This window comes from Pithys albifrons, chromosome 4 (genome assembly GCF_047495875.1).
Source record: "Pithys albifrons albifrons isolate INPA30051 chromosome 4, PitAlb_v1, whole genome shotgun sequence".
In the NCBI taxonomy this organism is placed as follows: domain Eukaryota; kingdom Metazoa; phylum Chordata; class Aves; order Passeriformes; family Thamnophilidae; genus Pithys; species Pithys albifrons.
In genome coordinates, this window is record NC_092461.1 from 9325708 (window position 1) to 9353341 (window position 27634).

Here is a 27634-nt window from a genome sequence, read left to right on the forward strand (position 1 = left end):
AGCCCATGGAGCCGATGGAGGGCGCCGCGGAGGAGCCGCTGGTGCAGTGCCCCGTGTGCCTGCAGGAGCTGCCGGGCTCGCACATCAACCCGCACCTGGACCGCTGCCTGCAGGCCGAGCCCCCCAGCAAGCGGCCGCGCATCGCCGCCCAGGGCGAGCGGGAGGGGGCCAGCTCGGCCCAGGCCTCCCCCGTCTTCTCCCTCTTCCAGAAGGGCCGCGGCGGCGAGAAGAGCCCGGGGGCGGCCGGCGGGCGGAGCGGAGCGGGGCGGGACGGAGCGGCGGCGCTGCCGGGCCGGGGATCCTCCAGCCCGACCCATGGATGCTCCAGCCCGGCCCAGGGATGCTCCGGCCCGGCCCAGGGTTGCTCCGGCCCGGCTCAGGGATGCTCCAGCCTGGCTCGCAGGCTGGAGGGGACGCCGCTGGCCGAGCAGCTGCGGCCGGACACGCTGCGGGATTACGTGGGGCAGGAGCGGGTGCTGGGGGCGCAGACCCTGCTGCGGTCGCTGCTGGAGTCCCACGAAATCCCCTCCCTCATCCTTTGGGGGCCGCCGGGCTGCGGCAAGGTGAGTGTGGGCGGTGGGCACGCAGGGTCAGGCCATGCTCCTTCACCTGGCCCTTGAGGCCCATGGACTTAAAGGGTGGCTGAGACCTCTTTCAACTCGCTCTTTTTTGCCTTACTGTTTTCTCTTGTGGCTGATGTCCACCAGTTGTCACTTAAGATTGCAAAAACACAACTTGCCTCCTGAATAAAGTGGAAGTGGTTCACCCCCACCAGCCCCACTCCCTGCAGCTCGAGCTTTGGTTGCACTGGCCCCTCTTGGTTTAAGATAATATTTTGTAAACTCCAAAGCCATTGCCTAAAACATAAGCTGTGTTTTAGTTGATGGCTGAGAAGCTTAAAAACAGCAACAACACAGTATCTGTAAATATGTCTAGGAGACAGTGGAAGATACAAGCAGATCTCCCAGGCACTCAGCAGTAGGACAATAGGGCACGGGCTCAAGCCCTGCCAGGGAAATTTAAGTTGGAGATCAGAAAAAAATTCTTTCCAGAGAGAGTGCTCAGGCATTGGAATGGCCTGCCCAGAGAGGGGGTGGATTCCCCATCCCTGGAGGTTTTTAAACTGATATTGAATGTGGCACTGAGTGCCATGATCTGGTAAAGGGACTGGAGTTGGACCAAGGGTTGGACTTGATGACATCAGAGGTCTTTTCCAACCCAATCGGTTCTATGATTCTGTGATTAATACAGCAGTTTGTGAGTGCTGGGTTTGCTTTAGCCTAAAACTTCTGTGCCCTGAGAGAAGGCAGCTCTGCTGTGGAAGGGAGGTAGTGTAGTGGACAGGCACTCATCCACCTCAAACTCTGAAACTGGTGGGTCTTTGCAGGATCTGAGTGCTGCATCTTCTTGTTCTGCCTTCTCTAAGATACCAAGGGCAGACCGTCGTGAATCCCAAAAGGCCCTGTAATAACAGCACAGTAGTAGTGAGGGAAGGACCAAAGGAATGCCCAGGTGTGGCCAGGAGAGAGCACTCTGAAGATCTCGCCTCCATTTTTGTCCTTTTTTCCATGTATTTCAGATTGGTGGGGTGGGGCAGCAGAGCAAGTTACCTCTGTCAGTCTAATGTGTGCACAGCATTAAGTTTTACTTGTTATATGTATAGATAAGTGTCTTGGCTATGTGTTAAAGTATGTGTGAGAAATCTGGGATAGGAAAAATAAGAAATTAATGCTTAGGAGAGAAGTTAAGGACAGACCACCAGCATACTTGAAAATAAAAAGAGACTTGGTATGTGTGGTACTTGAATAATAATGCCAGTTAATCACAGTTAACAAGGCACAAGCATGAGAACTATTGATGGATGAATACTGTTAGCAATGATGCAACAGGTTGTTTAGATAACATACACCCTAAAAGAACCAAGTGGTGAACTTAAATAATTCCCACCTCCTTTGAAATAACAAGGTAATAGCAGAAAGCAAGAGTGCAGAAGGAGTGAAATAAAGAAGAGCTATTTCTAGGAGTAATGAATTTCTAAAAACTCATTAAAGGGGAGGTGGATTGACTGAAGTAAGATGAGTAAGATGGCCAGAGAAGTGGAATTCAATTCTTTAATAAATAGGAATCCTCCTTGCTGAATGAGTAACATGTTCAGGGGCTTGCTTCTGTGTTTGTTTGTACTCTTCTGCCTTTTGTTTCTTGTTATTTGTATCAACAGCAGGTGTTTGCACTTTCTTGAAGCCCTCTTTCTTCAGGAAGAAAAAAAGCTGTTACAATGGCAGCAGAGCAAAGGCTGTGTACAGTCTCTGAAAAGTGGCACTGATTTCAGTGGTCTGTGGGTTGTGATCTGATGAATGCACCTGGTTTAGGCCATGGAAATGCTTTGTCATGAGCTTGTGACAGTTGTGTTCCAGGTCTTCTTTAGAAGCCTTCTGTGGTACTGTGACTGTCTTTGAATGGTTGTTCTGTTCTATGCCTGTAATGTTGCAGCTTTCACTCTCCTTTCTTATGACCCATCTTCCTCACCCATGTGGTTTATGCTGAATTGTATTTAGTAAGCTTGCTTCTCATGGAATTTAAATCTACTGCTCATCAGTCATCTGACTTGCATCAATTCTGTTCCCATCAAGGAACAGTTCCACAACTTATCTGTTACTTTCTCAGTCTCAGAAGTACTTAAGCTGTTGAGTAACTCATCTGCTTTCTAGGTTACTCCTTCTCAGGAAAATTTTGAGTCCTGGTGCTTTCAGCTAGCTCCTGATGGAACATCTATTACTGACTGAACCAGGAATTCCTACTGAAAGAAGCTGAATTTTTCCCTTCACCCATGCATAGCAGTATTTTTGGGATAATGCCAGAGTACAGTTTCATCTCAGGCCTTCTTCCCTGTGAATTGTATTATCTGAAAGTTCTATCTTTTTCTTGGATATTTTTTATTAAATTCCTTTTCTTACAGATTTAACATGCAAGCAAAGTAGTCCCCATAAAAATGAAAAAAGAAGTCTCTGGTTCCCTGCCTGTCCCATTCATGTTCTGTTTGGGTTGTATGTGTATAACATTTCTAAGAAAACATTTCATGAGAAAGTAGCTTAGTGCTTGAAACTTGAAAGAACCTGTGAAAGAGAAGTTAGTATTCTCACTGCCTCAGGACCTTGTAGGACTCATAATAAAAAACTTCTTCCATTAAATAGTCTTTTTCAGCGAGAAAAAATACAAATAAATAATTGCCTGTTATGTAGCTTCATATGTAACAAGGCCACATGGTAAGCTCTGCCCATCAAAGAGCTAAAATAGGAGCATAATTAGATATGTTGGTCTAAATTCAGAAGTGCTGTGTAAGATGGTCATACACTTCTTAAACCTCTTCACACTCTTGCTGCCCATGGAATCTGGTTATTGCAGCCCATCTATGCCTTCTTCCATTTCTACAGCCAAATGCCATGCTAACTGATACTTTTGAAAAGGCTAAATAAAAAAAAATAACTGGAGATGGAATAAATCATGAGGGCCAAATTTCAAATCAATATATGTCTTATTTTTCCTTTTGGACCTTTATGAGTAGTAGCTCAACAGACTTTTTCTAAGCAAGAAGAAAATAATCTTGCCTGTTAAAGTGCTATAAATGCAGTGTTTCATATTGTAGGTCAAGAGTACTTTTGGAGAATTTTTATCATGAAAACAGTAAAGCTAAGTACTGGAGTAAAAATACATATGGTTTGTAACTGCTCTGCCCAAGTCAACTTTGGCCTCAGCTGCACATGAATATTCAAGAAAGCACCCTCAAAACTGAAAAGACAAAAATTGGTGTACTTCTGTTGTGATCTTTTCTTTTGAGTTTCCATCTGTATTGAGTCCTCTTAGTTTAAGGGAACATGATCTTTGTAGTTTGAATTTGTCATCCTAATTTTTTAGGAAGCCACAGTGCTCTAGGTGAAGAAACTTGGACATTTTGTTTGTCCTTCTGTCACTTTTAAGTGTTGAACACAAGAACCTGTTTTCTGCTTTCAAGAAGTTGACCAGACACAGGCCATAAGAAATCCTGCCTCAGAGAAATGCCGTGGTTATTAACTTAGGAACAGTTAGCTTGTTCATCCTGACTATGCAAATTTTTTAAAGCCTGTATGAATCCTAGTGTAATCTGAGTAAGCTGCACTGTGATTTATGGCACCTTAATGCAGGGATTTAGATTTTTGCTCGTCTGCCATTGGGACACCAATTTTAGTCAAGAGTTAGCAAGGGGACACAGCGTAACTTGAGCACTGAATAATTTTGCGGCCACAGATGCAGTTTAAGCCTTATAAACCTGAACATTCTGTATTTAAATACAGTAAACATTTCCTCTTATATTTGCCGTTTAACAAGAAAAAACTAGGAAGCAAATGGCATGAACCCACTTCCTAGAAAAGATAAGACAAAGAACATTCATGCATGATTTTCTGGGGTTCCTATCTGCAATCTAGTACTAAGATAAAATGTGTTGATATGAGTGGAAAACATTAAAAACCCCAGTAAGTGGTCTTTGACATGCGTATCAAATCTCCTCTGACATGTTTTATTTCTGGGACTCCCTTGTATTTCTTTTCTTTGTTTTTATTCAAGACTTTGATAAATGATACACTGAAGCACAGACAGCAGGTCCAACTTACATGTTTTGCTCCTGCATATTTATCATCCCTTCCCTCCAGCGCTTTCTGTTTTGCTAATTCAAGTGGTTACCTAAATGGCTATTTGATTACTTGAGTGTTTCATCTTCTCTTATTCATACAGTTTGGGACCTGATTGATTGGAACCATTTGAAGTAATGAGTTCTTTTGATTGATTACCGGGAAATTCTTAACTGAAAATGCATGATGTCTTTTGCAGTAGCAAAGTCCAGAACAACTCTAATGGATTTGTCTTTGTAGTTGCCTGGGAGAAGTCTTCTAAAACAGTGTGCTTGTTTTTGCTTATGCCAATCTAAATCAGGAATAATTTAGGATAACTCTCTAGGAAGAGAAAGCTGGAAGAGAAAACGCAACTGTATTCATAAAAAAAAGTTGGACTATAAGGAGATAAATCTGGATACAACAAATGGAGGCAACAGCTCCTGTTCAGTAAACATTATGCAATGACCTTGCATCTGTTTATGTTTGGTCGGGCTTGGATTCTGGAAGTGCTGCAAACCACATGCTGTGGCTCTTGTTCAGTGACACTTACTCCTCCAGTAGTATCTCAGTGGGCTATTTGGGGGGGGAGGAACTAAACAAGATGGGTAAGAATAGAATCTGCCCTTACATAAATGCCAACTGCTGCTGCTTTTGATTGTGTTTATCTGTATAGACAGTGCCCCTGGGCCATGTTCATCTGCTGTCCTGCCAGTTTCCTTTGGACACAGCCAGAATTATCTCCTGTGACGCAGGGTGGTAGCTTCGGTCAGCTCAGCAGTGTTGGATAGGACAGACCCCAGCTTTCTGAGCTGCATCCCAGGGAATTGCTCCCCTATGTGGCATCCAAGAGTGCTGGCATTGCCGGTGTCTTACTCAAGGCTGTGGAACAGAGTGTGTCCTTTCCTGACTGCTTCTCAACCACAGCAACCCCCTGCAGCACTACAGGCTGGGCTCAGAGTGGCTGGAGAGCAGCCAGGCAGAAAGGGACCTGGGGGTACTAATTGACAGGAGGCTCAAGATGAGCCAGCAGTGTGCCCAGGTGGCCAAGAAGGCCAATGGGATCCTGGCCTGTGTCAAAAATAGCATGGCCAGCAGGCCCAGGGCAGTGATCCTTCCCCTGTACTCTGCGTTGGTGAGGCCACACCTTGAGTGTTGTGTTCGGTTTGGGCCCCTCAGTTCAGGAAAGACATTGAGCGGGTCCAGAGAAGAGCAAAAAGGCTGGTGAAGGGACTGGAGCACAAGTCCCAAGAGGAGAGGCTGAGGGAGCTGGGGTTGTTTAGCCTGGAGAAGAGGAGGCTCAGAGGTGACCTCATCACTGTCTAGAACTACCTGAAGGGCAGTTCTAGCCAGGTGGGGGTTGGTCTCTTCTCCCTGGCACTCAGCAATAGGACAAGGGGGCACGGGCTCAAGCTCTGCCAGGGGAAATTTAAGTTGGAGATCAGAAAAAAATTCTTTCCAGAGAGAGTAATCAGGCATTGGAATGGCCTGCCCAGAGAGGGGGTGGATTCCCCATCCCTGGAGGTTTTTAAAATGAGATTGGCCGTGGTACTGAGTGCCATGATCTGGTAAAGGGACTGGATTTGGACCAAGGGTTGGACTTGATGATCTCAGAGGTCTTTTCCGACCCAATCGATTCTATGATTCTATGGTTGTGGCCCTGCTGCCAGTTCAAGGTGAGGAGGCACCACTGATGGCAATACCATGTGAAGCAAGGTATAGAAATCCTGTCCAGAATAAAGGAAGAGGAAAATACCCAGAAAGTCATGATCAAAGAAAATCAGGATGCTAGTTTTGTCATCCCTGTCACAAACATAATTCACACTGTGGTTTGCTCTGGAACAAACCAGCTAAGTCACTTGTTGGGGAAACCTACATGCCAACTAGATTATCCCTGCTCAGGAATAATCCATGCTGCACTGCAGTCTAAATACTAGTGCCAATCTGTGCCAGATCTGCTTTGGTCACCTAAACATGGCTTGGCAGAGCATACAACTCTTCAGACTTCCTGGGAGAAGCATGTATGTTGGAAGGACCCATCCAGCTGCAAGGAGAGCTCTTGCACCAGTGTGCTCCTGGCAAATGTAGTGTGAATGTCAATGAAAAGGGCTGTGAGGTTGGAACAGAACCACTGTGTTTCTCCACACCTTGCCGGAGGTCTCTGGAATGAAAGCTGATGGAAGTGTAGATGTAATTGAGAGACGGTGTGTTTTCCATGCCTGACATCTACAAAGGCTGTTTTGCTAAATTTATGCCATTTAAATAGAATGATTAAGGAAAATCTCCATGAACAGACAACTTTAGGCAAATCCCTAAACAAGGTCTACCTGATCTCCACAGAGGTTAGGAATGATCTTAGGTTTCACAGTCAGTTTCTTGGCTCGAGACTTCTTGACTATGATCTGACCGTATATGCTAATCTCTTCCCAATTTTTTTCAATTCCACTTGTTGAAGAGAGATGGGCAGTACTACTGCCTGTAAGGGGCTTTGGTGAACTAATGGAATGGACATATTTTAATAACCTGGTACAAGGGTGCAAAAATCAGCAGACCTTCCTTCTAAGGAGGTGATGGTAGTCATTGAACATCAGCATCAATAGGACTGGCTTAATCTGTACTTGCATTCTACTGGTTTCTTCCAGCCGTGGGTGTGAGGTTGCATTGACTAGTGGCACTGCAGAGGGCAGGGAAATAGGTCATACTTAAAGGAAACTTGCAGGTACACAGAAAATTGTTCTCTCCTAGTACAAATGCCCAGCTAACCAAACAGCAAATGTGACTTTTCTGCTCTGACAGTAGAGGTGTGTGGAGCTAAGCATCTTTGTGGGTTCATAGAATCAATTGGGTTGGAAAAGACCTCCAAGATCATCAAATCCAACCCTTGGTCCAACTCCAGTCCCTTTACCAGATCATGGCACTCATTGCCACATTTCATCTCAGTTTAAAAACCTCCAGGGATGGGGAATCCACCACCTCTCTGGGCAGCCCATTCCAATGCCTGATTACTCTCTCTGCAAAGAATTTTTTTCTGATCTCCAACTTCAATTTCCCCTGGCAGAGCTTGAGCCCATGCCCCCTTGTCCTATTGCTGAGGGTCTGGGAGAAGAGACCAACCCCCACCTGGCTAGAACTTCCCTTCAGGTAGTTCTAGACAATGATGAGGTCACCTCTGAGCCTCCTCTTCTCCAGGCTAAACATCCCCAGCTCCCTCAGCCTCTCCCCATGGGACTTGTGCTCCAGTCCCTTCACCAGCCTTGTTGCTCTTCTCTGGCCCCGCTCCAGCCCCTCAATATCTTTCCTGAACTGAGGGGCCCAGAACAGAACACAACACTCAAGGTGTGGCCTCACCAACGCAGAGTACAGGGGAAGGATCACTGCCCTGGGCCTGCTGGCCATGCTATTTTTGATACAGGACGCAGGCTGATTTTGTTTTGTCCATAGTTTGTATCAAAGCCTGGAAGAACTGGTAGCACAGTTGTTTAGGGTGAGCTTGTTTGGCTATTTTTTTTTTGGTTGCTAGGTTTGTGTAAGTCTCAGATGGTTGCAGCCTTTGGGAGAGGATATTCTCATTTGGGCTGACACAAAGCAATGTACAGGACGTTGGAGGAGGGTTTCAGTAGTTAAGTTTGTTCTGTGTGTAGTGGGTCTGTAAATAAATGACTGTGGCCTGAAGTTGAAAGTGTTAATAATTGGTGAGTAATGGTTCAGGAGTTTCTTGGTGAATATGTTCCTGTGTTTCAGAACAGCTTCTTTGATGTCTCTGCTTTATCTTGTCTGAACAGATAAGTCAGCAAGGTCTCAAAATTATCAGCATAAAACTTGAGATGAAAAGTGTGAATTTGGTGTGATAATAGAACCAAGAATGATTTCTGGAAGGAACAAGGATATTGCACTGTGAGCTTTGTAAGGTGTAATTTTTAGTGAAGTTAGCAACATGTCAGCTTGCAGGATCACTCCTGTTCTTAATTTGTGGGAAACAATATTTCTGCTCCTCCCCATAAGGAAAAAACATGAGCTAAACAAGAAACACGTGTATAATAAAAGGGGCAGATTATCATCTTGTTTAGATTTCCTCTTCCTGCTTGTTACGCAGTTCTGATAGAGATCTGTTATTCATATTGTTGCAACGTCAGTGTTATTATTTTTAAAGATTTGTTTTCTAATGTAACAGTTAAACTTCAAAATTTATTTTAGATGGTGAAAGATATTCAGTGTGTTTTCTTCTGCCTTATTCCATAGCATAATCCTAATTATCTTCTTATCCCTTAAATACATTGCCCCTGCATTTAATGAGGGGAAATTAGGGGTTTAGCATACAAGCTGTAGTTGTTCTGTGCTAGTGCCCTCATGCCTAAGCAGCCCTGCTTAAGTAAGTCTCCACTAGGTTATGTGTTCTTTTAGGTTGCAACCTGAAGTAACAAAGAGGGAGAAAACACTGTAGTGTTACTGAATTTTGCTTGAGATGATAGGAAAAAAGCAGCATAAAACCCTGAGCTCATGGGAAATACTGGTCTTTCAGGGGATCAGGGAAAGCTTGACCTGTGTGTGATAGACAGTTTGAGTTGCTGAGTGACTGACTGTGCAGAACAGAAGGAAGAGGCTGTGAACATGCCTGTCCATGTCAAACACTGCTTGTGAAAGGCAATGTATGTTATTACAACCTTTGGTGACCCAGAAGTTGGCAGAGCAGGTGAGGTAGGTGCTGGCTGAAAGCTGTGCAGCAGTTCTTAAGTAGGTTCTTGATCTAATAGTAAATTTCAAACAAATCAAATCTCTTTGTATTCCTTTTTCCTAAAATAGGGTTAGAAATATGGATTCCTGCATGTTTAAAACAAATTCCTCACTGCTTTTGTTGTAAACAGCAAAACTCTAAATGACAGCCAGGCTACAATATGAGCTACCAGTCCAAGAATAGCCACTTGATATATTTTCATTTTTATTTCCTCCTCTCACCACTGCCACTTCTAGAGAAGGAAGAGGTACATTTTTCCTTTTTCATCCTCAGCTTTGATGTATTGGGGATTTCCATGCTTTCAGAGATTTTTAAGACTTGGGTATATCCTCTGAAGCTACATTGTAAATCAAGGCCTTCTTGTAGAGAAACACAAACTTTGGTTTTAATTTGGTAACTTAATTTCAGAGATAGTTTCCTTTTGATTTGGGTTTTTTGTTGGTTTGTTTTCCAGAAGATCTTCCTGATTTCTGTAGAGTTTGCTGCAAACCCTTTCTAAGTGTCTTTCAAGTCATATCTTCTGCAAATTGTAGAGGGGCTGGTGGTTTGAGCTCCAGGGAGTGAGGGAGGATCTGACACGGAATGTGAGTCTTGTATCAGGACCTGAAATGACACCACTTCTAAAGACAATCAGGAAGCCCTTAGTGAAACTAAAGCAAGAATAAATAGTGTTACATCCTCCTCCTTAGCCTCCACTTTTCCATCTTGGGCTGATTGCCATTTCTGAGATGAGGAGATCCATTGAACAGACACAGCAGTGCTGCAACACCACTGGTATCCAAGTGGTACGTGGTTGCTTCTGTAGCCTCCCTGCAAGGGGATCAGGTTGACAGCACCTGCTGCTTTAACCTCAGGACTTGGAATACCTTCTGAGGCGGTTTTGTCAGCACCTGTCCCTCTTCTCATCTTCTGAGGCTTTCCTGTCTTCATTCTCCTTAGGTTCCTTCTTTAATGGGAGAGTGAGCTGGATGGAAGAATCACCTGTTTTCTGTAGCAGTACTTTCAAATAGAGATACCCTCCGCTTGGGACATGCAGATACACCTGCCTTTACTCAGGGTTGTGAAGGAAAGTCTGAAAATCATGCCTGTGATGTATTGCACCTGTAGGTGTAATAAATCTACCCAGGAGGTTGCTGGAGGCTTCTCTGCTTTGGTAGGAAACGACATAGCTGCTCACTAAAAACAGCTGTTTTTCACTTCCCTGGGCCAGCATTTCATTTCTGTTGAATTTTTAGATTTAACAGTTCCATTTTCTTAAGTATGCAAATAGTTTTTCAGTACTAAAATTCCATGATTTTGTAGAAACTGCTGCCTGATTAATTTCATTTTGATGCGTACTGGAAATACAGCATTGTAGTGTTTTATTTTTCAGTTGTGTTTTTGTGTGTGGTTTTGGCCACTGCAATATAAGAAAGATATTAAGCTATTGCAGGGGGTCCAAGGGAGGACAGCAAAGATGGTGAAGGACCTTGAGGGGAAGCCATGTGAGGAGAGGCTGAAGTCATTTTGTCTGTTCAGCTGGAGAAGAGGAGACTGAGAGGAGACCTCATTGCAGTTACAACTTCCTCATGAGGGCAAGAGAAGGGGCAGGCACTGATCTCTGCTCTGTGGTGACCAGTGACAGAACCTGAGGGAATGGGTTGAAGTTGTGTCCGGGAAGGTTTAGGGTTGGATAATAGAAAGAAGTTCTTCACGAGTGGCTGGGCACTGAAACAGGCTCCCCAGGACAGTGGTCACAGGCTGACAGAGCTTAAGAAGCATTCAGATATGACTCTTGATGTTGTCCTGTGCAGGGCCAGGAGTTGGACTTGATGATCCTTGTGGGTCCCTTCCAACTCAGCATATTCTGTGATTCTGTGAGATGTTGCACTGTGAACTCTTCTGCAGGTGTCTTGGGTTAGTCCAGCTCCTTAACTACTAACATACTCTACAAAATCCCTGCACAGTGAATCACAGTCAGCCTGTCTTCTGTGACAGAAATGTATTTGGCAGAGTTCTTCTTCCATGATAAAGGAGACAGCTGTCATTGCTGGCCTTTTCAGTATTGAGACTGACTGGGTCTGGTACGTAAAACTGCAGGCATTGGAAATGCAGCAGAGGAATTGGCAGCTACCTCTAGCAGGAAGTTTTTAAATCTTCTGTGTGCTAGAATAACATGAACTAAAATGCCTTTCTCTATAAACTGTCAACACTGCCCCTATGCCCAAAATACATAGCTTTGTTATTTACGTATTTCCTTCAAATGGGTATTTTCTGTGTCCAAAATGATTTTTACAAAGCTTTCTCCTATTGCTGTTTCAGACCACACTGGCACACATCATAGCCAACAGCAGCAAAAAGAATGGCATGAGGTTTGTGACACTGTCGGCCACAAATGCCAAGACAAATGATGTTCGAGATGTCATCAGCCAAGCCCAGAATGAAAAAAGACTCTTCAAGAGGAAAACTATCCTCTTTATTGATGAGATCCATCGTTTCAATAAATCTCAGCAGGTATTGTACTACACGTCCTTCTGGAAAAAGCTTTTGTCAGCACTTCTGTAAAATTTCCCATATTGCCTTAAGATGATACCTTCCTTCGGGCTTCTGATTTCAATGTTAATGTTTTTAGTAGATGAATTAGGGAGAAACATAAAATTTAAATTCTTTAACTTTCAACTGACATTTAGTTACTATGATTCAAAGATTTAAATAAAAGGCTGAGTTATAGCTGACTTACATGCCTGTCCTTTTATGATATTTTTCCAAAATTGTATTTCTGCAAAGTTTTGTTAGTAATGTTTGCTGCACACATCTTCATTTTAGCCTCCATCTGGGGGTAGTATTCTTTATTACCTTTAAATAGGTCTGGAATGTGAATGTGCAGGGGTATGTATTTTAATGCTGTCCCCTCTTCTCTGTGAGAAAAAAGTAAGGCATGGCATGGTGCTTCACGATAACAGGTTACTGCAGCCATCACTTGGGTGCTTCTTAGTTTTTCCTTTTCTAAGGATAAGGGTTTTTTTCAGTTGTAACATGGAAAGCTTAAATGCTGTACTACAGGGTACAGGTTTTGTATTGAACCGTACTGCGGTCTTCCAGTAGTTTTCTGAGCCATCCTATAGAATTATATAGGGAATTGTAGCTCTAAAGGTTGGCTCAAAGTGCAATTAAGAGCAGCCTCACAATTCATTATATTTGATGAGCCAATTTCATGATTTCTTATATTACCAAGCAGTAAAACAGCGTCACATAAATAAACTGAAAATTTGCAGATTATTTTTACACTCTTTGTTTTCACCTGGTAGGGTCATTCTCAGTCCAACCATGTGTTATTAAGGTGGACACCCTGTAAGGTGCTGGGTGCATGAAATTAAATCATCTGCATATCTTCACAGATGAACTGCCTTGCCAGTGTGGTTATTTGTCATATCAACAGGGAACCCCAAAGGCTCACAAGACACAAAAGAAAAAGCAGCCTGCTCACCTGGGATGTTTCAGGTTGTCATTGATCGAGATCAGCTTTTTCTGCTTCCCTCCCATCCTCAGGACACTTTCCTTCCTCACGTCGAGTGTGGGACGGTGACCCTGATCGGGGCGACCACAGAAAACCCTTCCTTCCAAGTCAACGCGGCTCTGCTGAGCCGGTGCCGCGTGATCGTGCTGGAGAAGCTCTCGGTTGAAGCGATGGAGGCGATTCTGCTGCGGGCTGTCAGGTCCTTGGGGGTCCAGGTTTGGGGCCAGAGTGACCAGCACAGCAGCTCCACGACTGGCAGCCCCAGCGAGAGCTCGGAGTGAGTACTTTATGGGCTGCAGGGTGTTAACATGCACAGCCCGAGGAGTTGACTGCCTGCCAGGGAGAGAATGAAGCAGTTGGGGGGTGGGAAGAGAAACCCTAGCCACTTCTGATAGTAAAGAAAAGAAGTGGCAGCATATGGCAGGGGCGGGGGTGACAGGAGAGAGAGAATTCAAAGCATTGCTCTCTCCATCCAAAACATAATCTCACCGTCTGGATGGGAGAGAATTTTATACTTGGATCTGTAGCTCCTGACTCACCCTCCCAGGATATTTAAATCCATTCTGCTGCTGAGGATTTGCTGTGGAAGCCTGTAACTGGGTCTTTGTTATGTCCTACTGTGTGTTACTTCTTGTTACTGGTTGTAAAAGCATCATGTTACCATTCAGTAGTGGATGGGGTATCCCCTCTTAATTAATTTGGAAGTACCTGACAAAATTTTGTTGTTTTCTGAGAATTTTTTTTTCATAAGATAAAGGAGGATGCTGCTGCTACTGTTCTTTACTTGTAGGATTTCTGCTGTGCTATGTTATATGGTGTCCTTTGAGGAGAGGAGGCTGTTACCATGAGATGTTAAGAGAGACTTTGTTTTAATCTGCTCCTTAATGTCCAAGCTAGACAGAGGCACATTAAATACTTGAGAAAATTTGGGGGAAAAAAAAAGGTCCACATTTGTCCATAAGGGATGTTGTTTGCCTTCTGAAACAGAAGACTGGCAAATAAGAACACTACTTGGTGCTGTGGTATTCACATGCAAGCTCTTACACTTCCTTCATGTTAGTTCTTGGCTACACTCCTAGTAATTTACGGTGCATTGATGTGGTGATTGGCAGGGAGTCTGTGTGAAATAAATGAGAGGGAATCCACTTGAACTTTATCCCAGAATGTAAGCACCAAAAATCACCAACCTGAATGTTGAGGACAGGGCAGGCAAGGAAAGGCATTCCTCTTGTGGTTTTAGGTTACCCTGCCTCATAGTTTACTTATTTGCATCTTTTACATGTTGTATTAATATGAATTTTAGAAGAGAAGGGTGTACTGCATGTCAGCCTTAATGTAATGGCACAGCTGTGGTTGTGGCTACACACTGACTGGGGTTCAGAGACTTTCCTTTCTGTACAGGATTAAAGTACAAGGCATAGTTTCAGCTGCAGTTGTTTGGTTTGGGTTTCGCTACACTCCATATCTGTAACCTTCCAATAGCTATGGATGATTTAAACAGCATGGCACAGTGCTTCATCAAACTGAAAGAAGTCTGGCAGGCAGACTGTCAGACTAGCACAGTTTCAGTAATCTCTCCATGGAGAAAGAAGGCCACACTCCAATGGCTAACATGAGAGCCAAGCATTTGAAAATGAAAATAAGATTTCAAATTGATGAGAGTTTGTTGCAGTTGTGTATCAGGTCTTTCTTGTCTTTTCTGACACTGACTGGTTCTGGTCCACAGTTGCTACATAGAGTTGCTGATGAATTAGATTTTTTATAATCCATCCTGTCCCATACTGTAGTTCTGGTTTTGGCCTCATTAATTCTGTCTTCTTGCTTTGCTGTCCATACCATTTCTGCTCCTTCATTTCCTCCCACCTGAGTACTCAGCAGGAGCAGCTGTCTCATCATTTATCTTTTGACCTCCCTGCCTCTGTGAAGCAGGACTGTCATTAGATGCAGGCAGATAACTGTCCATGATGTCCTGAGGAATAGATGAAAGTCACCAATTACTACTGATTTGCTCGTTAACTGTGCTCACCTTTATTCCAGAGTTAGAAAAGGAGCTGTAAGGCAGGGTGTCCCCAAATGGTGGGGTATGCCCACTTTAAAAATGCTGAAGACATCCAGCCAGAAGGCACAAGATCTGTGTACATTTAATTTTAGATTTCATTTCCCATTGAATCTCTTTTTCCAAGCCACAGCATGGAGCCACAGTATGAAGGACTGTATATGCTGCTTGATCTCAGTTCATCAAATGGTTTTGGTATCACATCATTTGTCTGATAAGTGAGATTTTGAAGAAAAGGATGATTCTTTGTGGTATTTCCTATTACCTTGCGGCATAAGGTGAGCGTGAATCTTCTTCAATCTCTACAGGCATCTTCTATGCTCAAGAAGAATGGAGCCATCCCTGAGTGGTTCAATGGGTTTCATCACCTGCACTCCACAAGGAAAGTGTGCTCTACCCAAATCTGTGTTCCTAAATTTTCTTGGTGGCTTTTTCTTAACTTTCTTCCACCATTACCGCAAGTTTCTGATAAGGTTCTCTTTCATTCTCTTTCATTCCACTGTGGTCTTTTCTTGATCTAAAGCTAAAACAAAACAAGCAAGAGGTGCTACCTACTTCAATATCTTTTTCTTTGTTCTGTCATCATGGCTCATAAAGCTTCTTTGCCAGTTTCTATGTTAGTTACTGGATTTCTTTGGGGTAAGATGTGCTTTGTGTTAGGTTTTCATCAGCATTACTGCCATCAAACTATGCCTATAAAGTCTGGAGTAAATCAAGCTGAAAGATGGGGTAACAGGAAAAAAAAGAAATACATTCACCATGAAGAAAAGAAAGAAGTCAGTGTTAAAGATGCTTTATATTGTTGCAACTTTGCTTGTGCTTTCTGCAGTTTATGCTGTCTCAGTATTAGCACAAATCGTTCCAGGGGTACTGATAGTGGACACTGACAGTGGTACTGTGTCAGTGATGGCCACAGTACACTTCTCTTGGCTTTTTATTTTTATCATTCCAGTGCTGCCCTCAGAGTGGTATCTCTAATTAAAGTCAGACAGGAAACTGGATGGTGGATTAATGTGTTTGAAGTTAGAGAGCATAGGAGGCAAACAGCTGAGGGAAATGAAAGGATTCCCACTTTCCTGTTGGCAAACCCAGACATCATGAATTTCATCTTGTCACTGGCAGTATCACAAGCCTTGACACATTTTTAATTCACTGGCTTGTAAATCACAACAGTGAAGATGGAATTCCTTTGAGTCTTCAGTGTTCAATACCCTTTTGAAAATTATTCCTTAATTGGAACATCCATCCAATTTCCTTGCAGGAAGTGAGTTGCTGAGGTGAGAGGTGACATTGGAAGACAACAGTGTAAGGCAGTGAGCAGTGCATAAAATGCTGCAGTATTTCAGACGAAGAGCTGCATTTGCCTGTAAAAGTGTTGCAGTCTGTCAAGGAATTAATGTAGTGAAAATAATTTCACAGAGAAAGTAATGAAGTACTGATTTATATGGGCAAGAAGCAATGGGTACTTAATCTTATGTTTTGTCCAGTTATTTTTCAAATCTTTCATCATACAGATTCTCTTTGCTCCTTGCTTGGACTTCCTTATGTTTACTCTGTGATCTTGCTTGTGCCCTCTTGTCATTGGATCAAATGCTGCACTGTTGTACAGGTTTCATCATACATTTCATGTTGGTTCTTGGCACAAACTGTCTTGAGAGTATGGAGATAAAGAGGAATTGGAAGGAGGATTTATTATCCTGTAGGGGTAGTTTTCCATTCCTTGAGCTAGTAAATCACCTTCAGTCCATTTGGCCTGTTTATGTTTTTGTCTCCAAGTACCATCTGTTACAAGGTACCAACATTGACCATTGCCATCCAGTGAGTGTTCAGTGTTAATTTTGGAGGTTGAATAAAATATGGGTTGCCCATCTGCAAGAGGATCAAGAGCTTGGAAAGAAGTCAGCAAGCATGGGAGTTATTCTGACTTGCAGTTCTGATGTGTGCAGAAGTTAGGGCAAGCAGAAGGGAGTAGGGCATTTGAGCTTTTGAAACCAGGAAGGGCTTAAAAATGTAAAATACAGAAAGTGTTTTCTGGAAGCCAAACTATTGAAATAATTGTCATCCTAATTTTGAAATTAGACTCCTGCTTAGTGAAGTTAAATCATAAAATAAATGGAATTTAAGATTTTCATTGCTCAGAAAAAAAATTAATTCAGTTATTCTGAGTATAAAGTTTTACTGTTTTGAAATACTGAGTGTGAATGGAGCTGAGATTATACAACAGGGAAGCATTGTGTTATTTCCAGTCATTGATTCTTGTCAATATGTTGTGCAAACACCTTGTATGTGGGAGTTTTCTCCATTTATTCTTGCCCTTTATCATCTCCTTCATGTTATGCTATGTTTGTAGGCATGGACTGGGTCAGCCTAATACATAATACATTATTTGGATTAGAATTTCCATTACCAATATGTTGGAACTTGAATTTCACCATGGAAGTAGACAACCCTTGCTTGTAGCCAGATTTTCAGTACTTACTTGTGAACATGTGTTTGTTTCTGTAGTATAAATTGCTTGTGTTGAGTCAACAGGACGCTTGAGTGCTATAGCAAAACAGAAGAGACAGGAATACAACTCGCTTGCTCAGCTTCTAATTAGCAGATAAATGGTAAAAGTGCCCTGAAGCCTCAACATTGTTTGGGACAGACTGTACTTAGCTTCTTCCAAGTATAGTACCTGCCTATTAGCACTTTCAGTGCTTCCCTTCCACTGACAGCAGTGGGTGTCAATGGAAAGAGGCCTCAAGGTATGGTGTTCTCTGCAAACAGCAAACTTGGTCCTTGCAGGTGAAACCTTCTCTTCAGTATGCCCTGCTGGTGTATCCAAAGTGTTTGCTCAGTGTGCAGTGTGTTTGGTTTTGTTCCCTGTTGATGGAGGCAATAGCAGCAGGATGTCAGTGTGTAGTAGCTACTCCTTTTTTAAAGATAGGTTTTGCTTTCCTTGCTGGCTTTTTCCAATGCATATGGAAAATCTGGTGCCTATTTATAGTGCTGAGACATGAACCTTGCTCCCTAATTTTGAAGGAATTTGATGCCTGAGATAATTGACTGAATAAGTCTTTGTGCTGTTGTATTCTTCTGCATCCTCGTTCAAACATGAAGATGGTGATTGAAACACTGACAAAGTGCCCCTGTATATGAGTGTTAATTTTTTTCCTAGCTTTATCAAATACAAACGAAACAAGGAGGAGGAAAAAAGTTATGATGAGATGTATATGGGTATATAGATTTAGTTTTCCCATGGGATGTAATTCCTGCCTGCTCTCCTCAGCATGGGTTTTGGCCCTAGAAGACATTTGCCAGCCTTCCTTTGCAGTGGTGTGGATTAAAATTGCAGCTCTAGTAGCAGTTTTTCCAACCTACAGTCCTTTTCTGTTGTGTGACAAGTGCAAAGTGGGTTTGCAAGGAGGAAGAGGAGGCAAGTAGTGAAGATCAGTGGGTGCATGTTTCTGGGACTCTTGGGGTTGCCTTTTTGTGCACCACTGCTAATAACAGTAATATATCTTTCTGGTGAGTGAAGTGCAGGGCTGTTGTGAATCCTTAATTATTTGACACACAAGACCTTCATAAGAAATTGCTTCTCACACCAAGTGCTGTGTGCTAATCCCTGCTCATATATGTCACTCTTGATTTACAGTCCAGTTACTAGAAACAGCTCATTACTGAATGCCATGTTTTCACTGCATTAGCTACTGTTTCCAAATCAAAACAGTTGTAGCCTCTGCCTCTAAAACATCTTAGATGTTACCTTGTCTACATAACTGAAGTTTGAACGTTGAATCCTCAACAGCATGCCTGTGAAATGTGCAGAGGTGAGCTAGTGTGCATGTGCCCCAGCAGTGGGGACTGAGCTCAGCAGATGAAAACCTGGAGACAAAGCTTGAGGACTTCATCATTCTCCCAGACTTTTCATAGACCCACTAGGAGATCTCAGGAGATCCTTCACCTGCTGCTCGTTTTCTCAGCTGTTTCCATCTTGTTCATTTGGATTATGAGTTCATTGGAATTTGGCCTTTTTCGTGTATTTTGATAGTCATGGCACACTTAGAGTAGTAGATGGCAAGAAGAATGACATGCATGTATTGGGGTGCCATTTCTTTCTAGTAAGATTTTTACCCCACTGATTTAAGTTGTAATACCATATAAAAAAAAGTAGGATGCATATACTTTACAGTGTAAACAGTCCTTCCAGTTGTTGCTTTTTGAAGAACAACTGATAGCAGCTCTTGCTGTTGGTAGTTCAAAACCCTAAGCTAATTGCTTTATAACTCGTATATTCTCTCAGTTGCATTTGTATAACTTCCTACCTTTTCATTGTTCTTCCAACAAGGCATTTGAAGTGCTAATGGAGTAAAACCTTGTGAAGTTCAACTGCCTGTGTCAGAATTATGCTCTGCCAAAAACCTAACCCTAGTTTCCACTGAATTTAATGAAGTGAATTAAAATAAGGGGGTTAAATAGACAAGAGTTCCTCCCTCCATTTTTCATGTGCAATTTTATTTGACAGGCTTCGGATCAGGAGGAGAAGGTTGGATCCTGTGGTGCTCTCCCTGGCTCTGCAGTGCTTGGTGATGACAGGATAAGTTAAGAATAAGTCTTAAGTCCAGCTACATCTCAACAACCTTTGTAAAGAAGCATCATATGTAGTGTAATAAGCAAGGAGAGGAGCGTGATGGGGCTAACGCTGTGGTTACTCTGTTGCAGATTCCCGGTATTCATAGAGGAGAAAGCTCTAAACACACTCGCCTACCTTTGTGATGGTGATGCAAGGACTGGATTGAATGGACTCCAGTTAGCAATTCAGGCCAGATTAGCAGCAGGGAACACCACTCCTTTGACTATGACCAAAGATGGGTCTGCAGATGGCATTCTGATAACAGAAGAGCATATAAAGGAAGGGCTCCAGCGATCTCACATCCTCTATGACCGAGCAGGTGAGTATCTGGCACAGTTTCTGAGTTTCAGTGTTCTCAAGAGGGGATAGTCTCTATAATTTCTGTTTCTTCTCCCTTTTTCATCCCAGCTGCTCTAGTGAAACAGTGGTTTGTCTTAAAAACTACTTTTTCTTTACAATCTAGTTCAGCCAGAAATTCCTTCTACAAAGAGTTTCCTCTTAGGAAGTGTAGTTTAGCTGAAAGACATATTTGCTGTCCTGAAAACAGTTGCATGGTGAAATTATTTGTTATTTAAGGCTATTAGGATATTGTCTTCTATGAGAATTTTAGTGTAAAGGAGAAGAATTTGATAAGGCTATTTTTCTCAGAGGGTTAGATATTTTCCATTGCACTTCTACTCTTTTGAAAGTCTTGGAAGTGTTCACATTCACAGCAATATGTTATGTCAAAACCTGAGCAGTTAGCTTTATTTTTAGAGTTGCTTTTTAAGGTAATGAATTTTGTAGCTTGCTTAGGGCAGGTCACATAAATCTAATTACATTTAAGGCGTCCTAATGTGATAACCACTCTTGCTAAATTTATTCTTGGCTATCTTAGGCATCTTAGAGTTAGCCACTGTACCATTTTTTTTGTGAGAGAGTTAAAAATCAGTGAGTATTAGAGATTAGGAGAATGCCCTTGAATGCCATGTAGTTCTTCAGCAATACTTGAATGACTGTATCAAATGATTATGCCAAGCAGTATGTGGAGAACTGATTGGAAGTTGGGGGTTTTTTTGCTAGTGTATCTGATGTTCATTTAATTTTCACTGTTCAAAACCTGTGATGAGAGGTCTCTTGAGGTTGCTTGTAACATCTGCTTGCAGCCTTCTTGCTACAAAATAATGATGACTCACAGTCAGGAGCAAGGCAGCTGGGCAGATCCTGATAGAATTGCAGCTGAGAAGTCCAGGGCAGTCAGGGGGAGGGAGAAGAAAAATTTTGATGGGGTCTGTGGCAGGAAGAGGTTGTGGTTAGAAGGAAGTGGAAAATCTGAGCAGTTTGCTGGTGTTTCTTGCACTGTGTAGGTCCCCTGTGTGTTTGCTGTCGCCTGGTGGCCACTGTCACGCAGAACTCTTGGCTCTGTCTGTTGCTGCCAGCCCTCCTACACCTTCTTGCTCTCTGAGAGCTTGCATCAAGTCTAGGTAGCAGGGGTCAGGCCTTTCTCTGCTACAGAAATCCTTGTTGTGGGTTATTGTGGGGTTTTTTTTGGTCAGAGATTTTCAGAGGGGGAAAGAGGGAACATGCCCATTGTGTTGATTGTACACATGCTGAAGAGCCTGACACAGGTACTGTGACAGCAGGAGGTGCCCAAGCATGTGCCTTTACAGAATTTCACTCTTCTGTGGAGTAATGTGTGTCTTAGTTGATTATTTTTGTCCATAGTAGAGTAAGTTGTTTGTCCTATTGCATACAAAGGGCTCCTGAAGAGAGGCTACTGTATAAGTAAAGAATTGTAGCATGTTTTAGCTAATAAATTTCAAATCACAGGTGTGGTGAAATCTACAATCCTCTAAAATAAAGTGCTTCAGCCTTAAGTGGAGGGATGTGATGCTGTCTAATCATGATAGGAGCAACCCATTTATGAGTGTAGTATGTTCATGTAGAAAGCACCATATAATTGATTAGTGTTCAGAATTCTATAAATATTGAATTTTAATTTTACATATATTTTTGTTACTTTCTGTAAAATTTGCCGTCAAATTTCACTGCCAGCAGCTGCCTGCAGCCCTTGCATTGTGAAAGGACACAAACCATTTATGCATATTTTAGCTTTTAATTGCAATTTTTAAGATTTTGATTCATGGAGAAAGTGATGCAGCAACCAAATTAATTAAAGTTTACCTGCAGATGGATAGTGTGTTGATTTTTAAGATAGAGTTGTATTGTCTCTTCTTCCTCCTATATATTGTATCTCATTGCTAACATTGATTTAATAGCAAGTACCAAAGATAAGATTAGTTCAGTTGGTTAAAACTTGGTTGTAATAATGCCACGGTCTTGGGTTCAATCCCCTGTGTGGGCCACTGACTTAAGAGTTGGACTCTATGATCCTTGTGGGTCCATTCCAACTCAGAATAGTCTGTGATTCTGTGATAAATGTCTGTAATTTCACTGTCTATGTGGTAATGTAACTTCAGTTATAGTAAAGACTGGGAATGTGTTAAGCTGAAGTTAATTTACTCTGGAACACAGTTTTTCCTTTCTTTTCTATGGAGGAGAAAAGAAAAGGTGTCTCACACCATAATGGGGTTTTTCCAGCTTAATTTGTTCTGCTGGACCAGAGTGAGAAGTCTGTTGTTCTAGTCTTCCTTTCAAGGTTTTCTTCTGTCCTTTATCAATGAGCAGTTGATGTTTACTTTGGCTAAGATAGAAAATAATATGAGATGGGGACTGTGGTTTGACTTTTGCCCACTATCTGAATAAAAAGGGATGGCTTAAGAACTCCAAATATTAATTATGTTCAGTGAATGAGACCTTTTCCTTGTCTTCTACCAGCAGATAAATCAAAATCTTGCATTAGCCTGAAAACTCTTCATGAGTACATAAAGCAATTTATGTGCATATATCACCAAGATTTACGCATCTGTGTACATTAGACACTAGAAAAGCCTCTTCTCCACAAAGCCTCTTGTGTAGTATCTTGTTTCCAGAAAGGTATTTGCCTTTGTGAAGACTGTGTAGAGTAAATGCACTTTGATTCCAAAAACTCTTTATAGTTTTGATTTTGTGAGGCATCTGGGATGCAGAACAGCAGTGATAGATAAGCTGCTGTGTTGTCTGTCTCAACTGAATTGATAAAGCCAAAATCTATGTGTTGGCTAACCAGCCTGAGAGACAGAGCTAATAAATAAAGGTCTACTAAAAGTTTTAAATTTTTTTAGTGTCCTAAGTAGGGTATCTATAAACTGTAATTTTTAAAACAGGAACATAAGACTTGTGTCACTGTATTTTGTCTTTAATCAAAACTGCGTTTAATGCAGTTTTTCTAAAGAAGTCCAAGTCTTTGTGAATAAGTACTGTCATTGTGATGATTGCTCAGTGATAGAATCATAGAATCATAGAATGGATTGGGTTGGAAAAGACCTCCGAGATCATCAAGGCCAACCCTTGGTCCATATCCAGTCCCTTTACCAGATCATGGCACTCAGTGCCACAGCCAATCTCAGTTTAAAAACCTCCAGGGACGGTGAATCCACCACCAACCTGAGCAGCCCATTCCAATGCCTGATTACTCTCTCTGGAAAGAATTTTTTTCTGATCTTCAAGTTAAATTTCCCCTGGCAAAGCTTAAGCCCATGCCCCCTTGTCCTATTGCTGAGTGCCTGGGAGAAGAGACCAACCCCCACCTGGCCAGAACTTCCCTTCAGGTAGTTATAGACAGTGATAAGATCACCAACATTAACTTTGCCAGGATGAAGTTAAAGGGAGAAAATTGTTTCCTTTCTCAGTCTGTGGAATCTGAAGCCCCCTGCAGGTATATATATATATATCTAGTCCCAGCCTTTCCTGTGTATTCCTTCTGCCTGTCCAGCTGGTGTCCCCAGCTGGTAGCCCAACAGCATGTAAAAGCACTCCAGTAGAGAAATCTGTGTGAGTGCAACCTCTGGAGATATTTAAAGACTGTCTTCCTTACTTTTAAGAGACCAAGAGACGCCTCTTGCAAGAGGATGATGCGAGTTCAGCTGCTTGGGTTTATTGCTCCTAACTCAAGTGTTCTGATGGAGCAGGGACATGCTGTTTGTGTTGGCAGGAGTAATGGCTGCATAGCACAGTGCTCTTTGTGTGGAGTCCTAGCAAAAATAGCTGTCTGATGGTCTGTGCTCACTGGCAGTGCGTGTGTTGAATTCCCCTCAGACCACACTCCAGCACAAGCAGAGATGGAGGGAGATGGACCCAGTTTCTGACCTGGGAGGTGGAGGTCTTGCAGGCTACAAGATGAGCAACTCCAGCACTGTGGGGATTTTGGTTTTCATACTCATTCATGCAGCCTTTTATTTTGCAGGCCCTACAAGTGACGGTGGTGTGTTCTGATGTGGCACTCGGGCTGTAAATCCTTTTAGCCTTAGGAAGAAGAGAAATATTAACAGATGGCTGTGCATGCAGCCAGTTGCCTTTATAATACATACTTAACTGAGAGCCAAGGAATGCCAGGCACTTAAAAAATAAGAAGGGCAGATTACATGGAAAGTTCCAACAACAATATTGTACCAAAATACTCTTGCAAGTTTGATTAAAAGAAATGTATATGAATCAAAACCAGCTGCACAGAAAAAAATTGTAAGCAGGAAGGCTCTTACTAAAGGTTTGTAATATTGAACCTCAATTTTTAAAATGTAGCCCTAATAGATCTGTGGGATAGCTTAATTTCTCCCTGGAGTCTGTGTCTAATCATATATTAAACTTTAATATTAAAAAAAATTTTCCCTGTAATTCATTCACTCTTCCTAGTTTTTATTTAGCAGCCTGGCATTTCAGGTACTGTCTGTTGAGGTTTTTTTCCTTCAGTTTTCTTTCAGTTTCCAGGATCCTTCCAGCAGTGCAGGTGCCCACAACTGAACTCAAGATTTCTTAGGGGTTTGCCAGGGTTGTGCACAGCAATTCTGTTTTCTCCAAGTTGTGTAATGTTCCATCGGTATATCCACAGCAACCTTTCCTTCCCCCCCCCCCTCCCCTGTAATATGTCAAACTCATGTCTGATTTTCAAGTTTTATCATTTATATGTGCTCATATTTGACTGTTTGGCAATTAGGAGCTATTTTATGGACAGTCTTCTTCCTAACCGATGAAAATATCTGGGGTTCTTTTTCTTTTGAAGGAAAGGTCTTTAGGTTACAAAAACCAACTTGTTTGCCTTGCAGTGTTTTAAAAAACCAAACCCCTTCTTTCATGTGCAGTTGCTCTGTTTTGCTTATGTAGTTAGTGGAATGATTCATGTGGCAAACCATGAAGGAGTTGAAAACATTAATGAAGACAAACCACATATACATAAAAAAGAACTCAAAAAAGCAGGTTATGTTTACTGATCTAGCAAAATGTATTCTGTGCCCTTAAATGCATTTCATATAATTTCCTCCTAACAGCTCTCTGTATTGCTTCTTTCCCCTTCTAAATAGGAGAAGAGCATTACAATTGCATCTCTGCCCTGCACAAGTCTATGAGAGGCTCAGATGAAAATGCCTCCCTTTACTGGCTTGCTCGAATGCTTGAAGGTGGTGAGGATCCACTTTATGTGGCAAGGAGGCTGGTGAGGTTTGCAAGTGAAGATATAGGTCAGTATTTGCAATATTTTGTGTTGGAATATTATGTTGAATGAAGACCTGCCAGGCGTCTGGTTTCTAAAAATTGGCTTTTGAGAAAAAAAATACAACCCCAAAACTGCTATATACAAAATAGGTACAAAATCCTGAAATGCTCCACATCGTGCAAAAGCTTTGTATACGCAGGCAGAGATCTACATGTGGTGTCATTGTGATGATTTCCTGCTGCAGGAGAAACAAATGTTTTTGAGGTCAGGTTTGGCAGTGTATATTGTTCTTTTAAACTCTGGTGCTTGTAGATCACCATGCCACAGAGAATGTATTTCAGGGATGTCTGATTTTTTAATGAGTCTGGCAGGTGAATGCCTACCCTGACTTGCAAATCTCAGATGTGATAGCTGGCTCCCCACTTGTAAGGCATTGTGCTTGACTTATCCAAAATAGCAGATGCAGCAACACTTTTTGCACATATGTGATGGGTGAAGAGTTTTAGGAGATCTGGGGAAGCTATGTCTATATAGCAGTATTTCCCCATTTCTTTATCAATTCCAAAAGGTAAGAGAATCACATCTGGTCAGCTACTGCTCAGGCCACCACTGTGTGGCAGCAGATTCAATCTGTAAATCGTACCCATGAATTAGACCTTTCTTTTTTTGGGAGGAGGGGGATAGAGAAGGAAGACTTGTGGATGGAGGAAGTATATCTTGTATCTGGTATAGTATTGTGCCACAAATTCCAACATCTGAGAAAGGAACTTTGAAATGTGCATGGGTATCTTACAGGAGAGGGAAAATTATTTTTTTTTAAAGAGACATTAACTAAAGTAAATTTACTTTAGCCTACTTTTATCTGATCCCTTTTTGTAGGACTGGCAGATCCTCTGGCTTTAACACAAGCAGTTGCTGCTTATCAAGGCTGTCACTTTATTGGAATGCCAGAATGTGAGGTAAAGGCTTCATTAATTCACTGGTTTGAAAGTACTGCAAACTGTAGAACTTAAAACTGTAAATCTGTAGCTATGAAAAGGAACAGATTCCAGTGATGAGGCAAACTTAGTTACTTGTTCATTCAGCATGCCCCTTCTTTGACAAGAGAAAATTGTAGCTCTTGAAATAGATGTAGTTTAAAATGAAATTCACTTTATTTCACTGTCTTTGTGTGTGTAAGAAGATATGTGAACTTATGTAATTTTGCTCTGTCCACTTTTTGCTCTCTCTTTTCAATGAAATAATATATTGCAAAGTATCTATTATTTTCTAGTAGTGAGAATCAAGAAGCTGTTTTGTTGTTAAATAATAGTAGCAGGGAGAGGTCAGTTTAAAAACATAATCCCTGCCATCTCTACAAACAACCTGAATAGCAGACCTTTTCTAAAGTAAACAATTTTCAGCGGAGAGAAAGGACTTCACCAACAAGCTTATGAAGTTTATAGTGAAGACAATTTATTACACAAAGCACACAGTTTATATAGGGTTAGGACTACAGCTTATTGGCTAAAAGAGTTACACACCACCACGCTAGATACTTCAATTGGTTAGGACCTATCTCTCACAAGTCCCATGTTTATATTATTTCATCCTGGCTATTTTCGTGCACCTGCAGAGTCCTGTGAACTCCCACTATGTGAATTCTTGGGGAGTAAACCACCTCCCTATCAGCCAGCAGCAGCTGAGCTCTTTGCTGCTTCTGGCTGATAGCTAAGTGTCACAGGGTTTTCTATAGATCTGAATTGCTCACTTTTGATTTTACTGTAACAACACTTTTCCCAAAAAGAAGTTATTTAACATTTGCCCTTTTCCTGTTTCCAGGTGATTCTAGCACAGTGTGTAGTGTACTTTGCCAGAGCACCAAAGTCTATAGAGGTATACAGGGCATATGGCAATGTCAAAGAGTGTCTGAGGATGCACACAGGACCTCTGCCACCTGTTCCACTGCACCTGAGAAATGCCCCAACACGGCTCATGAAGAACTTGGGCTATGGCAAAGGCTATAAATACAACCCCATGTACAAGGAGCCTGTAGAGCAGGACTATCTACCCGAGGAACTGAAAGGAACAGACTTCTTCAAGGAACGAAAAACGTGACGGTTCTGCTTGGAATGGGTTTCGATTTTATAATTCATACGTTTCTACTGGGAGAGAAATTCCCCTCACTGTGTCAGCCATCTGCTACTGTGGTTGAAAGGATTAAGCCTCTGAGCCTTTCAGATACTTTTTTATCATTTCCAGTTTTGCTGCTGTTATTCTGAAGATACTTTGCAAAGAATTGCAGTTAGGCACTGTAGAAATGCAAACATAAGCTTTATCCTTCTAGTGCTGTTGCTCCAGTTTTTAAAATCAGTACCTATTTCAGATTTTGAGAATGTTTATTTTTCAGAAAAATAGTAAATTGTACCCCCTCTGCCAAAATACTTTAAACAAAATGTAATTGCAGAGTAATTCTTGCTTTGATGATATTCCAGAGACAAATTTTGTATAACAGTTATTAAACCAATAAATCTGTTAAAAACAGTG

At 42.0% G+C, this 27634-nt stretch overlaps 1 protein-coding gene across 2 annotated transcripts; it reads left to right on the plus strand.

Annotated features, from left to right (window-relative positions):
- WRNIP1 (WRN helicase interacting protein 1) lies at positions 1-27634 on the plus strand. Of its 2 annotated transcripts, XM_071553355.1 has the most exons (7): positions 1-563; positions 11677-11868; positions 12904-13148; positions 19632-19861; positions 24978-25133; positions 25988-26067; positions 26930-27634. In XM_071553355.1, exons 1-7 carry the CDS (start codon positions 6-8, stop codon positions 27203-27205), a joined length of 1737 nt encoding a protein of 578 aa, XP_071409456.1. In that variant the 5' UTR covers positions 1-5; the 3' UTR covers positions 27206-27634. The 2 variants fall into 2 exon arrangements, with proteins under 2 accessions (XP_071409456.1, XP_071409458.1); XM_071553357.1 differs by lacking the exon at positions 25988-26067.